We start from the raw sequence: 16,420 nt of genomic DNA, 5'->3' as shown, positions 1-16,420 counted from the left end.
TCCGATCCGTTTTTTTTTTTAGATTTTTTATATTCACAATGAGTAGAATATAATGCAACGAGAAAAATGTTTAGTTTCCACCAAACTGAAGCTGTAGAATCTGGCTGTGGTAGCTGCGACATGTACTTTCTTGATACCCTGTACAATAAATAAATAGGTACTGCAGTTAATTATTTTTCATGTTCACATTTGCAGTTGGATTATCCAGGCGTCGAAATACTAGATATTAGATTGACAACTAATCAACGGCGCAACGTTTTAAATACTTTCTGGACTCAAAGTGTCGTAGATTTGTCTCGTGGATTAGATTTCACACCACGGGGACCAGTACTCGCTAGATTTACTCATTTGAATCATTCCGATTTTAAATATACGATTACTGTTAATAATCGCAACAACGCGCCACGAAGAGGAACAGTACGGATTTTCATTGCTCCTAAAGAAGACGAACGTGGGCTACCTTTTACTTTCAGACAGCAGAAGAATTTAATGATTGAAATGGACAAATTTTCTACAATACGTATGTTACTTTCGTTATATATATTTACCAAATCGTGCATAACACGGATAATTATATATTCTATGAAAAATTGTGTTTATGAGTATTGCATTGTTTCGAAGGCGTTTATTACATATGGTGTGTAGTTTTCTTATAGATGGACCTGTTTTGTAGAGTTATATGACAAATCCATATATGAATGTTCTGCTGCAGGTGTCAGAATCTTCAAGAGGTTAAAACTAATAAAATTATGTTATTGATACCGAGTTTTTGATTGTTGACAATACGGATTATAAATGTCTGATGCGAGACAGTGAGACTACTGTCAGTGCGTTAGGCAAGTCTATCGCGACGCGGGCGGTATGTATGCATTATGCAGAGTTAGAAAGAAATCCTGTGGGACGGCACAAGGGCAAGAGGGTTACTCCACTCGCTCTAAGGAAGTCCATGTGTGTGGTCCCCGCAAGCTCATGGTTAACGCTTTGAGAGGCTGCGGCATTACTGTCAAATTCGTCGGGTTCCTCGCGTTATGTGTTAATGATGTATTAGGGAAGATGGGCCTATGGGGATTTATTCAATAGAACCTGCATTCCTTTCACATTTCTTTCGCTGGACTTTCATTCAGCTCTGCATATTACCATAACCACTCTGAAAGACTTACATAGTTATAGTCCTCGCTACGATATAGCCTATTTGCAAAATATGTCGAGTACTCAACATGTTACGAGCGCCAGGACAGCAATTTAAGAAATAAAGAGCAAAATAAGGAGTCAAGCGTTGTTTAATGCTGTACAATGCCAATTCAGTTCCAATATGCTTTGGACTTTTTTTATTGTTCACATCAGCCTACGAAAAGTTAAAGTTCTTTCAAGTATGACAAATACTAACAGTCCACATCCTTTTCCGTTAAAGCCGTATACGATCCTGAGTACCGCGGTATCAATTGCTACAGCCACTTCATATGTTAATTTATGACCACACTATGTCTTGGCGAGAATTATAACTCATAGCCAAAATAATGGAATATGGTGACACGTAATACCGCAATAATGTATTGTAAAACTTTATACAAGATTTAATACGATTTCTTGCACAATATTAAACCTGCATATTAGCTAAAATCCGCAAGAGTCTATCAAAGTCCGTCCTACGGAATTGTCAAGTAGAGCAGATGTCTTTTTACAAAAATACATTGGTGGATATCGTTCCCACGAACTCACACAGAGCACCACACATTACACATGCAACAATAACTCAAATTTAAAGATACTAAATTAAGTTAGAAACTGTAGTAAGTAAAACTGAAGCAACGTTCGTTAAGTCTCAGTCAAAAGATGAAAACGTGATACAAAGTGGACGACAGGTCAGAAAAATAACGGGCATAGAAATTACAGATATTTGTTTCAGACAAAGATGCGCAACATACAAAAGTAGTTATCGGTCGAGATATACATATACCTACTACATAGTAGCAGTATAAGTAGTTATCGGTCGAAGAATCCATAAATGTATTTAAGTAAGTCATAGCTTGGGAAAGATAGATTTCTTCAAGGAATAGTAGTGTGATCCTTGGAACCATTGAAAACAGAGTAAACAGAAGCTACACAGTGACTCAGTTTCGTGCAAAAAACAAATTTATGAGGGACTGAAAACCTTGCCGCCTTGCCGCGTTGTCACAAATGCTCCAAAGAGAACCCGAGTCCGTCGCACTTATCGAGACATTACTGTTTTACGGACCTACCTCAGGTAGGTAACAGTCGGAACAGTCATCGTATCTTGGGCCGTTAATATGGCAAATGACGTGAAAAATATTTGCTTTCCGCAAAACAGTTATTTATTATAATCCAACGCTGAGTTCCAAGAATCCCTGAAAGGAATTTATACGCCAAACCCCCACTTCTTCTACCTCATATGTCCACAGCCCCGACCATGGCAATATAGTTAGAGTCCACTGTATATCGATAACTCAGATTCACATAACTAGTACACACATACATAGAAGTTTAAGTGAGTTACCAAGTTATGTCAAATTACTCAAAATCACATAAAATCACCATCCACATTCGCACCATCTTCCAACGAGCCCGGTGATATTAATTTATCAACGAGCAGCAGCAAATCGTGAGCTTGTTGTAAGTAAGCCGCAGCGCATTCATTTATTCAAACATGGCAAGTGACCGAAGTTTACGGTTTTATTTAATTATGTCGTGGGCTGCATATTACATACCTTGTAGCATAAAGAACTCTGTGAGCGATAGTTGCAAGCGAATTTGAGTAAAAGGACATTCATTCTCTCTCCTTGGTAATCATATAAAGAAGATTTTGATAAACCCTTCTGGATGTTAGCAAGCAGACAGGCTTGATGTCATGGAACAGTTTTAGAATTTTCATACAGTTTTGGAAAAAAGTATAGCGATATCACATGCCACCGTATATTATTACTTTGGTTTCGAGGTAAGCCGGTATTTCTACGTGGCAAGGGCACTGGCCACGTTCCAATTGACTCGTCTATCAGTCGCGGAAAGTTGTTTAAGCGCCGCGCATCAGAAGTTTTCTAATTGGCTATGTCAACAATTACTACTTTCGCAGCCACTGACGTAGCTTTACCTCATTTTAAAAGTAACAGGTTACTGTTGCCGTAGTTTTACGTTCTTTTAAAATCCGCAACTGATTACCGGTGACATACTTTTACGGCATTTTAAAATGTATCACCGATTGTCATAGTATATTTACGGGAAGGCAAATTACTTTTTTTTCGTATTTATAACTATAAATCACCCCTTAAAGTTTGTATTATTCCTACATTTGTAGCACTACTTTATACTTTATTTATGTTACACTTTGCTTTATGTATATTATAGTGTGCAATGTTATAAACTAGAAATTAGAGTACTAATTTCAATGTTTATCACGTTATAGTTCGGCCAGGACAAAATACAATTGAGCGTAACTCAACAGACTCATCGATAACAATACCTTTTGAAAGAACTTTCCGGAATTTGGACGAGAATAGACCGATTACTGGAGATTCCTTGGAACTTTTTAATTTTTGTGGATGTGGGTGGCCACAACATATGTTGGTCCCTAAAGGAAATCGAGTAGGCTACCCAATGGATCTTTTTGTAATGGTATCAAATTACAACGATGATGCTGTAAGTGTATTTATGGTTTCTTTTCTACTTTTACACTACATATAGAGTGGTCAATAACAGGTATCGGAAACTTTAACCGTTCGAGTGCTACGCAGCGCAATCGCGCTGTTCAGATTGTATGTCTAAAAATGTACTTGCATCAGGCCGCGATGTGTAATTGACGAGGCGTTTGAATTTTTGGTAACAACACATTGTATTGTACTAAGAAATTGTTATCCTGCCATCAGTCTATCTTTCCTTGGCAATAGGTTTTTCCTTCTGGTTTTGATGGAAATATTATGAAAAACGACATTTTTGCATTCGTCGATAAGAAATGAAACAAGCGCGATCCCTATGGTTGAAACTTTTCAATAAGGTTTTTGGAATGACAAGTAAGGCTAAAATCACGAATAACAAAACCGTTTTCGGGTCACTAATTGCTGAAAATGAAGGTGAAAAACGTCTGACGCGAGGGCTTAGATTAACACTGGGTAAAATTGACTCCCGGACTGTAAACGCAGACTCCACTACCGTCCGCCGTTACCATGGTACAGAGACTTGCGGTGCGCGATACAATATTGCTACTTCGAATATCGATAGTTTTCAAGTCAAACATCGATATTTTCTATCGATTTTTCATGTGACGATATATTTCAGTATCGATACTTACCTCATAAATATCGAAATTTCGATACAAATCGCTGGGCTTGCCGTAACGTAATAGGTCATAAGGAAAGTGGACCAATCGCGAGCTTCCCATAAAGTCTCCGATTGGTCGCCTTCTTTTTCATACTGTTACCTGAGAATATTCCTGAGTAAATATCTGCTTAAATAAATAATTTATTTTCACTTATGGATTTTATTATTTCTAATTTAATTGCAAGCATTGATACCGATAATATCGATATTTTATTGCCGATATACACATGTATCGATACTCCGGGTAGATATGCATATCGATACCAAATATTGATACAATACAAATGTATCGCCATGACTAGTAAATATGCAGATAAAGAATCGTCACGTCTGTTGTATTACGACAAAGTTAGTCTGTTATGGTTATTTTCATATCGTCGTGCGATTTTTTTGATGGTGAAGGTACGCTCCGCGAGAGAAATGTTGGAAGGGAAAGCAGTAGCATTAGGGACCCCTACGATGTACAGCACTGGTTTAGACGCTGTCGACGAGCGTTCAGGGAGGAGACTCCTTTGGGGCCAACTCCGAATCGATCGAAGCGCTGATGTAAAATATCGGACGCTAGCGAAAACACATAATCAAATAAATTTTCTTCCCCGTTACCTTCAAGTTGAGTTCGTGTATCTGCTACGCCATGGCATTTTTGCCGGGCAGTATCGATTTTTCTTACGTTGTTGCCTCATGACCCGCATTACAATTCTGCCCATCAGGAGAACGAAGGAATACCTACCGCTTATGGCTCGTGGCGAAATTTCGATTCTCGCCGAATGTAGGAAAAGAATGGCGCGACCGAAAGAGATTCGAGAATGAAAATATTTACGTACTAATGTGCGCAACGATAAACCTTTTCTACTCATACTTGCAATGATGTTTATTTTTTTTTCATTAATGAAATTACATACGAAATACCTGAAATGGCATTCGCGTAATAATAGTTATTTATCATTTATTGACATAATTGATGCAGGTGTTATATATGTACTTACACATATATTTCATAAAAAGGACGCGAAAAGAACAGAATTAATCACATACGCTCCCTCAATTTTTTCATTCGTCGCCCAGCGGAGGCAGATTTTGAACTAACAACTAATTGCTGTCGCATGCGTACTTAGCGTATCATCTTCGCTGCGCCCGCACCTTGACTGTAATATACCTGAATTTTGGATAGTGAAGTATGAATCACATCGATACGCAGTCTTTTAAACTTCTTTCCCTGCTTCAGCCCACCGTCGACTAAAGTGCACGTGCTGACATTGTCGGTTGACTGTACCTTCGAATAGCTTTGGCCAGATGGAATAAACGCGCTGCTGAGCGCCGAGCGAGAGGCCGAGGGCTGAACGTGAAAGACCAGCGACCGAAGATCGAAATACAATGTAAACAGATAAGGAATGAAACGCATGAATGAAAGTTTAATCTTTTATAGTTTTCAGTATACATTCATTAAAGTGTCACGAATGAACCGAGGAGAATCTGTCGGTGGAAATGAGTCCAAATACGACATAATTCGGAGTATTTTCAATAATATATCATTTTTATCCGCAACATTACGTATGAGTAACAATTGTTCAATTACACTCGAATTTGGACGCATTTTAATCGGGAGAATCTCTTCAATTCATTCATGATACTTTCATTGAAATATATTGAAAAATATAAAAGTTTAAATGTCGATGGACGTTCGCTGGTCTTTGACCTTCGATGATCAACGCTCGGCAGCGCGTTTATTCGTACTGGCTAAAGTTGTTCGAAGGTTTATTCGATGTCTTTGATGATAAGAGATTGTATGGAAGAAGAATAGAATTACAGAGGAAATATGGTGATATATCTCAAACATATTTTCTAAATCGTCTCGAACCGAAGAATGACCCTTCTCGACCGGCAGCTCCTTCCATCGTCGTCAACGAAAAACTCCTCAAGGGTGCGTGGCTAATTTACTACACCCGTTGCTGCGCTCGCTTTGCTATAAACATTGCAGCAGCAATCTGGGCGTGCGGTCGTCTCTATTTGATATATACTGCGTTGATATTTCTAATATATATGTATCTTAATATTATAATTATTAAGTGTTGAATATACATGGGACTTACAAATGTAAGTCGTATAACACAAGTTTTGTTCTTCCAATTTGAAAATGTGCAGTTTTCAGATTTGTATCTGTTTTATAACTTATGCTTAATAAACAAAATGGATCAATTTAAAACATAAAAAATCAAAGAAGTAAAAATTTCGTATCTCGTAAAAATTTTAATATCTCGTCGAGGTACTCCATATTAATAAAATATTATCGCTCTATGTTAATTTGTTGCACAAAAAAACTTGTATTTTTCCGGGTCTGCTAGATGAAACAGGCGAAATCCATTTCAGACACCAGAGCCTCACGCACGCACACACACATTCACTCTTCATTACATCACGTCCGTTATGAAAACTCTAGATGTTTTAAAAAATCAATATTATCAATTAGCGTTACAGTTGTTTTAAATCAATATGTTCTAGAATTTTCATAGACATAAGTGCGACGGAAATAGAGAAGGAATGTGTTTTGTTTTATTGAAATATCGGGAAGGTACGCCCACACACACTATTATACACTATTCACACCTTGCAGCTTACAGTATTGTATATGAAAATCCTACAATAGAATCAAAAGTGACGATGTTATTTAAATTGTTCACAAGAAAAAAAGGTACCTATTCTTTGGAGCTATTTTACGGTGCCTTAATTTTAAAAATTCATTTCATTTGAAGTCTATATGATAGTACAACTCTCAAAGAGTAAAAAATATCCCCGCTGCTTGCTGTCCCACTTGTGCAAGATGGAAACATTAATTTTTCCGGAGACGCGTTTGGGATAAATTAATGGCTTTTTGTAAAAACTAAAAAATATTTAGTGATGAAATTTGGCATACTTTTTTATCGTAATGGATGCCATATTCTCCTAAAATTTCGAAGCTCTACGTTCAAATCTCTCTGAGTATTAAACAATTAAAAGAAGATCTTATTTTGACAGTTTTAATTCTTTTGCAACCGAACATACAGCAATTTTAACGTACTATATCTCATTTTTGTAAGGATGGTCTTAGGATCGATAATCCTCCTCCATAATCGGACACGGAAGGGATAAATGATCAGGGTCTTAATTAAACAAGTCTTTGTGCCTGTACTTTTCGGATACGTGCGCGTCGCTCCGTTCCTCGCGATCGACGATGCGTTCCTTCTCTTTTCCGCCGCCCGCGCTCATCTCATGTTCTTCCGCTCGCTATGCCACTCCGGCGGTGACCCGTCATACGCGCCTCTTACATTTTGTAGGTATTAAAAATATCTAAGTATTGTTTCATTCTCGAAACTCTTTCGTTCATGCCACTTTTTTTCTACGTTCGGCGAGAATCGAAATCTCGCCACAAGCCGTAGGTATTCCATCGTTCTCCTGATGGGCAGAATTGTAATGCGGACATGTGGAAACAGCGTAAGAAAACTCTCGATACGATTCAGCATGTGTCACGAGGTTACATTTACCGACTGCTTCTGTTTTATCGATGCTCGTGGTAACATGGCCAAAGTGGCTGACAAATACCATAAGTGTCCCTAGCGGAGAATCCTTGAACTATACCACTGTTTATTCCTGAGTCTGGAATCCTTCTTCTGCCTTCCAGAAGTGATAAATTGACAAAAATCGGATTTCTACAATAGTGTGATAGTGGTGTGCAGGGTGCTCTGGTCTGCTTTTGACGAGAAAACCATTTAATCGTGTGATATTTAACAAAATGTGACTTGTGCAGCCATCTTGTATGCTTACAGCGGTCTGTCACAATCGCACACTTTCTAAAATTCTAATTCTTTTAACGTATGGTGTTTATTGGTGTTTATACGGACCAGATCACCCTGTAGTGAAATCTACCCGTGAGTTCTATACCTGCGAAAACTTCATCTGTGCAATTATTGGGACAGAAGTTGGAATTTACGAAATCGATTGTCTCTCTCGTGCATCGCGTATACATACATGGTTCCCGTTGTTTGTGTGAGCGCATGCATACAGCTCACGGCCCACGAAGTCTCCCCCTTAACTTCGTCAGTTACACGCGCAGGCATTGCTGTAAACACTTATTGTCACTGGTACAGTTACGCAGATTGCTAAGTAATTCACGGGATGCATGGAGCATGGCTCCAACATCGCAGATTTGATGTATTTCCTTGAAAATAGTGAGAGTCTCCTCAAAAGGTAATTTACGTTCCTGAGGAGGAATTCTATTTGAAGTAAGTTCGCTAGGTTGACTAGATCTGACTAGGACATCCTTATGTGAAACTGATGGAGTGATAGTGGAAAGCGGAGCAGAGACTTTGTCACGTCCCGTCTACGAAAGTTTTCAGTAATTACTGTGACGATGACGTGCACCGTACATTTAAGTGGGATCGTATTCCTCTTTCCAACGGACTTGAGTAAGGAGGAATAATGGCTGTAGTTTTCCATGTATGATCCCCTGCAATTAAAACAAGCGGCCGTAGTGCCAGGAGTAACAAAATGAAACTGATTCCGCCTATAGCCATCCACAGAGCTCTTCTTTTCATTTATATTATTTTTATTTGGTCATATACTACGGTTTATCACTTTGACGCTATGTTAGGTTATGCTCTGGTGTGCACTCGTCCAATTCACGAACCAAACTGATTGATGTGTCAACTCTGGATCGACGACATATTGACACGCAGGGCTATGTGCCCCGCTTATATACATTTTGTTTTGTTTCTACGTCCGAGGGTTCTCTAAATTCTTATTAGTGCGAGGGTAGATCTTCATGTCTGATGAACTCTGACTTCCTAGTGGTGCGGAATTAGATGATCTTTTAGCGATCGAAATCGTTTTTCGCCTGGAGGCCTCGCGCTTATCCTAGAAGTCGCGCAGGAAAGTAAAGATATCGCGAATCATCCCGAAACATTGTTCAGCCTATACTTTGCAGCAGCGTAACCGATCAATAGCACTAGAAATTTCCATAGCACCACTATCACAAACAGAAATCTTATGTGAAATTTGCTCATGTCACACAGATAGCTCTATTCTCAGCGTACTGCACTAATTTTTACGGCACTGGTTACTGCTATACATTGTCTTCCACAATCACTCAAGTCCATTATTTAAGCAGGTCATACTCGATGAGAGAACATCAGAAACGGTCTCATGAGACTCATTGGGCAGAACAAGAAAATTGATTGATTCATCTTTCACTTCTTCTAATGGAAGAAGCTCACCACTTTATTGTGGTTTCAATCGAGCAATCACACTGTTTTTTTTATAAATAATAAAGAAGCAGACGAACTGATACGTATAAACTTGATTATTATAAACAAAGTGTAATTGACTAAGAAGGAAAAGCACGGAAGCAGTCAAAAATAAGGGATACGTATTTTTTTTATCGGCATAGAGGCGACTTTATAAGGGGTGAAACCACCCCTCGAAGTTTCGATCCGAAATTTTTTTATTATAAACAAATTAGATTTTGGACAATTTGTTAGCACCATATTATTGTACATAAAAAACCCCAAACCTCGTCCGTTAGAAGTTTTCGGATCGAAACTTCGAGAATATGTGTCCCTTATTTTTGACTGTTTAACAGACATACGAAGTTTCATAAAAATCGGAGGTGGACACTTCCGTGCCTTCCCATGTAAGAGTGGGTTAGTAAAAGCCTCCTTCCGGTATAGGTGACGCCACTGAAAGGAGTATAAGACCTATCGATGTTCTTAGATCTCATTCAAGTAATATGGGGTGCAAGTTGTACGATCGGTCGACCGTAATCGCCGTGTTGGAGTTAATTTTAATATCTTCAATTTCAAAAGCAGCTTATCTTGTAAGTCGGATTTCCAGGAATACGGTCACATTTTTTCAAATTTATTGACACCTGAACGACCAGGAGAAAATGGCAAAAGAATAATTTGTTTGTAATTTTTCGTGTTATAAAAATGATTTTTCAATTAAAAATAACATTATCTAAATAGGCCCAAGTTTCTAAAATAAAAGGATCGTGCACTCAATACGATGAGTACTTTATGAAATAAATATTTATAAGTACACGTAGGTTTCATGAAATACGTAAGAATTGCGAATTTTGAGTCATGTATTTTATAAACAAGTGCCATACCAACTAAATAATGACTACCGCCACCTCCCCTCCTCTCACAATTTCATATAGACTACATTAGATTTCATTTTGAATAAAATCTCTGACATTAAGTGCAAAAATTAATTGTTTGGCGTGGAATGACCAAACTATAAACTATCCAGACACGTTCTTGTCTAATTTTTATTCAGGAACGTTTGTGTTTGTAAATGAATTTTTAGCTTGCCATTATATCTGTGTATTTTATTACATATTTGCACAAAAAAAGCGTGAAGTGTAAAATAAACAGCTTATGTGAATTGTCAAATTTTTAGATCGAACAGGAAGAATCATCTGGTTGTAATGATGCAGCGAGTTTCTGTGGACTGAAAGATAGGAAATATCCCGATGCTCGTCACATGGGGTACCCGTTCGATCGCCAGCCTCGACTAGGTGTTGAAACACTAGCACAATTTCTCACTGGAAATATGGGAATCACAGAAATAATTATTAGGTTTACGGATACCGTTGTGCCCAAATCTAGATCTGAAAGTACGGAAAATGCATTGACTTTTACTTAATAATACCATTCTATGAATTATGTGCACTAATAAGGCTGTTAACAAAAACAAATGTTTTCATCGAAATTTTTAACACTACTTTTTGTATAATTATGCAAGTCTGTTTTCTTCCAAATGGTTTTAAATGATAAATGTGCAATGTAGAAAAATATGTAGTTTTATGATCTACTTTCTATCTAAATTTCTGCACAAGTTGAAATTATTTTAAAAATTAAGCCTCCAGGACATGGGCGACTTACACGACAAATGTTTCTTTTTCGTCCCAATTATCTACTATTAATAATAAAATTATTAAATTACAAAATGAGCAAAAAGTATGCAACTTCCTTTTAAATCTACAAAAAAAAGAAAGGAGTGTGCAGTACACGGCCCGTGTCCTTGAGGACTAATAAAGATCAAGAAATACATTTTCTCACATTATTGGTTCATTAATAGTAAAAATGAATAATTGTGTTTCATACAGATTGTGATTAGTGGTAGCGAAGCTTTTGTTTAAAGTACGCAAGGCATATGTAAAAAACAAAAAAAAATAACTAATAGAAGACGTAACAGAAATTGATTGTGTATATCATATTTAATAACACCCTATCTTTGGTACACTTTATTGTGATTTGTAACGGAATTGAACAAATACATGTTCTGCTACTATTATACTGGCAGGATGTTGCATAATACAGTAAATCGATGAGTGTTCGAAGGCTCCTCTGGTGTGGATGACGTCAGAACACTCAGCGCTGAGGAGCTTTTGAATACTCATGCATGATTTACTTTTTCTTCGGGGAATTGCATCTAAAGGTACCCTCTGATGAAAACGCTCGAAAAATAAGTGATTTTCATGAATACAAAAAAGTAATAGAACAACAAACGGTAAAAACCGTTTTGGTACTTATTACCACATATTTGAAAAAAGAAAAATAATTTGTATGGTTTGTATTTGATCAATTTTTGATGAAGAATCAATATTGATATTATTCTCTTTATTACACTGTCCCATTCATAAATATCGATGTCCCATTCAATGCAACCAATTTATGAAAGGGACAAAATACATTCTTTTAAAAAGCGAAAAATAAGATAGGCATGTATAGAGCCAGGTTAATATCACCACGTATGGTTATAACCAGGTTACTAAACGTCCCAACATTATCAATTAGAAGTAGAATATTCTTTTAGTTTTTTTTACATTTTGTTCTAAACAAAAATGTCCCTTTCATCCCACCTCTCCCCTACAACACTCTTTGTACTACTGTAGAAATTGGAGTTTTGGCGGCCGCCATCAAGCTTCATGATAGAATCGTCGTAATAATGTTATGTACGAAGACACTCTCGTGACCTCTTAACCTTATCGGGAGTTGGAATACATCCGGCCAGATTACGTAATTGCCCTCGGGGTGTTATGGCGTGGCCAGATTTTCTTGGAAAACAGTTTCCGTTGAGAACAGGCGTGTCCCACACTACTTTTAGACTCGATTTTCGGGATATAAAAAGGAACGCGTACAGCTCATCCGCGGATCATACTCATATCAGAAGTCTAGCTAGTGAGACCGGGTATTAAAGTCTTCGTCAAGGATTTCTAAAAGTAAGCTAAACTCTGCATAACAAATCCCCGCATTTCTCAGTGCGTGAAAACCGAGAACTTTGGAATTAGTTTCCGCGAATACACTTTACAGTACCATTTGTAAAACCTTTACTTTATTGAATATATTTTTATACGTTCACATATTTATAATTCAGTGTTGTTCATTTCAACTCTGGAATAACATCTAAATTGCCAGCTAGAAGCGAACCCACAAAGGCACACTTTTATCGCTCGAAGAGTACCGAATTTTTAAAAGTTACGAGGCCCATACTAACAATCCTAGTGGCTCCCTGAGATGAAATAGGCTCGGGTTCGTCCACGAAAATCTTTCTTAGTAGCTCCCCGTGATGAAATAGGCACAGGTTCGTCCACGACGTTTAAGCCATCCTAGTGGCTCCCTAAGATGAAATAGGTTCGAGTTCATCCACGACAACCTATCCCAGTGGCTCCCTGTGATGAAATAGGCACAGGTTCGTCCACGTAACAAACTCTAAAAAACCAAACTCGCCATTTCCTCGGCTCTCGCAGCCGCTTAGCAGTAACTTAGCCGCTGGCTCGTAACAAATTGGTGGCAGCACTGGGATCTTGCTTTTATAGTTGATTATTTAGATTAATTAATCATGTCGAAGGCACAAGCTCCGCTTACACCTGACGATATTACTAACTTTACGCTTTCTATGGAAAACTCTATGGCTCTACGTACTCAGCGTAATTGTATTCAATTTGCCACAGCGTCAATACCGATTTTTGATGGAGAAAATCCACCTTTGTCGGTTTTCATTCAACGCATTGAAAACGGGGTAGCCTTAATACCGGAAAATACGGAAAAGGAATATCTAGCTATTGTATTAACAAAGCTCACTAGTCCGGCTCGTACAAGCGTTCAGGATAGGACGTTCGCTAACGTGTCCGAACATTCAAAATATCTGAAAAAACGTTACGCTCAGGTCGGAACTTAGCGTATTTCCAAGGGGAAATCTCGTGCCTTAAAATCAGGGGTGACGAATCGTTGCGGGCATACATAGATCGGGTCAGCTATTTAGTTCACTGTACACGAACCGCGATTCGCAATCGATACAACGTCAACGAAGAACAGATCATTCGGGAAATAGAAAAGGACGTCGTAGAAAATTTCCTTGAAGGTTTACCGGAACGCGTTGCGTGGAGAATAGCGACGTTGGACGGGAAAATGAAAAATCTTGAAGAAGCATTTGAAGCCGTTCTTCAAATCGAGCGTCGTTTAAGGAATAGACGGCAGTTCAGTAGTAATAAGTCATCAAAGTATGACTTTGATCAACCTCGAAGACCGCGTGAAAGGGATTATAGATCGCCAGCGCGATACAGATCGCCTTCATGTCGTCGAAAATACAGAGATAAAAGTACGTCAGGTTCCGAGACGGAATATGAACACTCGTCAAGAACCGCGACCTCGTTGACTTTGGGTCGACGTAACGCGTCGCGTTCACCTTCTTATTCATCCGATGTATCCGAAAGGGAGAGCAATCGCGATAGGACAGATTCCACGAGGAAATACCGTAAAACGCACTTATTTTGCTGGAATTGTGGAATAAAAGGTCACAACGGGAAAAATTGTAAGGAGAATTCTTACCAACGAGGGAATTCGTCAACGAAGGATTTTTCTACGAACCATTTAAACTCCGTAAGCGCTCACCGCGAAAGCGAATCGGTGGGTGTTTTAAGAAAGGATCGCCAACGAAGGGTTGGGTTCAACGACATGAAAACCGAAGACTCATCAAAGAAGCACCAACACCGAGGGTCAGAATCAACGTTCCAGAACTGGAAAGGGGATCCGGAGAACTTTTAATAGACGGAGGAGCATTCGTTAATTTAGTTATTCTCGAAGTATTGGGAGATAAGGTACAGATTACTTCTAGGGAGAAGATAGAGATAACGGGCTTATCTCACCCTTCCATTCATTCGCTGGGAACGACAACCTTACACCTCAACGGCATCCCTGCACTGTTCTATGTCATCAAGAATCTTCCAATACAAGCGGATGGTTTGATCGGAAACCCTTTTTTACTACAAGAGGACGCCGAAATTTTTTATCACCATAAAACATTGGTAACGAAAAGTCAACCCATACGACCTATTTGTTTCGTTCATTTCTCTGAAATGGAGATAGGCTCCAATTCATTGAAAACGAAGCACCGAATTCCGGGAAGGACGATACAACAAATTTCATTAACAGTAACAAATGGAAAGTTCAGGAGGGTTATCTACCACGACTCAACACTCCACGGAACGTCTATATCGGAGATGCTGCAGTATGTAACCGTAACGGGAAATGTTATGTCCCAGCCACAAATACCGGAGAAAAGATGCCGAAATAAATTTGGAACCTCAGCACCTTCAACCATATGATATCATGGATAATTCCGATGAAGATCCGATTTCATCGTATCAATCGCGCGCAATTAATGGAAGAAACAGGGCGCAGCACATATGGGAAACTTTAAAAACAGAGGATCTCAGCTCCGAAGAAAAGCAACACATATATAGTCTTATTGAGGAATTTTCCGATAGATTTTATTTACCGGGGGATAAATTAAATAAAGTACCAAATTTTCATTATTCCATTTACACCACCGATGAAATTCCTATTAATATCAGGCAGTATCGATATCCACCAGTACATCAGGAGGAGATTCAACGCCAGGTGGAAACTCTTCTGTCACAAGGAATTATTAAACAATCTACTTCACCGTATAATTCACCTGTGTGGATTGTACCTAAAAAACCAGACGTGGATGGAACTAAAAGGTGGCGTATGGTTATCGATTTCCGAGCTTTAAATGATAAAACACTTAGCGACAAATATCCATTACCTCAGATTACTGAAATCATGGACAAATTGGGATGGGCAAAATATTTCTCCGTCATCAATTTGGCCAACGGATTTCATCAAATTGAAATGAATCTTAAGGATCAAGCCAAAACTGCTTTTACTACTCCGTATTTGCATTATGAATATACACGTATGCCTTTCGGTTTAAAAAATGCACCGCCTACATTCCAAAGATTAATGGATCAAGTTCTATCCGGGATGCAAGGAACGGAATTATTTGTCTACCTCGATAACATCGTAGTTTATTCTTCATCACTCCGGGAACACGAAATTAAAGTCAAGAAATTATTGAATCGTCTCCGAAACCATGAACTCACTTTCCACACCAGTAAGTGCGCATTTCTCCGTAAAGAAGTTGCTTACTTAGGACACATAATGTCAGCAGATGGAGTTACACCGGATCCAAGGAAACTACAAGCCGTGAAGAATTTTCCAGTACCGAAGTCACAAAGGAACGTACAACAATTTTTGGGATTAACTAGTTATTACCGAAGATTTATTCAAGATTACTCTCTTAAGGCAAAACCACTTATTCAACTACTGGGGAAGGTATCCGATTCAAGTAGGCCACGGAACAACAACAAAGTTTTGAGCAATTGCGCGACGAGCTTTGTATGAAACTAATCCTGCAATATCCAGATTTTAATCGTGCATTCATCATTACTACAGATGCTTCAGATTTTGCTGTTGGAGCAGTATTAAGTCAAGGGGGAATAGGCCATTTTTTTCTTTTTTTTTTTTTTTTTTTTTTTTACGCGGGGGAAATGCATTATGCACACCTCGAAGTCCTGGGGTGGGACTCCGAGGTAGTGTGGGACTCTCACCCACTAAAACCCCCGCGGCAGCCTACTCGCGAAAGCGGGAAGGCGGGAGCCACAGGAGCCGAAGCTCCGGCTCCCGATGTCCACGCACGCGTCCGCCCATACACGCAGGCCTCGCCTGCCGGAGAGCGAGGAAACGCCTACGGG

General features: G+C 38.7%; 1 protein-coding gene across 1 annotated transcript in view; it reads left to right on the top strand.

Moving 5' to 3' along the window:
- LOC107192492 (phenoloxidase 2-like) overlaps positions 1-11,004 on the top strand; it is a 45,698-nt gene extending 34,694 nt beyond the window's left edge. Inside the window, exons 6-8 of the mRNA XM_015581767.1 lie at positions 196-520; positions 3,419-3,657; positions 10,759-11,004. Coding sequence (XP_015437253.1) covers positions 196-520; positions 3,419-3,657; positions 10,759-11,004 — 810 coding nt within the window. The remainder of the gene's footprint in view (positions 1-195; positions 521-3,418; positions 3,658-10,758) is intronic.
- Positions 11,005-16,420: the final 5,416 nt, after the last annotated feature.

This window comes from Dufourea novaeangliae, unplaced genomic scaffold (assembly GCF_001272555.1).
Source record: "Dufourea novaeangliae isolate 0120121106 unplaced genomic scaffold, ASM127255v1 scaffold364, whole genome shotgun sequence".
In the NCBI taxonomy this organism is placed as follows: domain Eukaryota; kingdom Metazoa; phylum Arthropoda; class Insecta; order Hymenoptera; family Halictidae; genus Dufourea; species Dufourea novaeangliae.
Note: the sequence above shows the minus strand (reverse complement) of the source record. Positions and strands in the feature narration are given on the sequence as shown.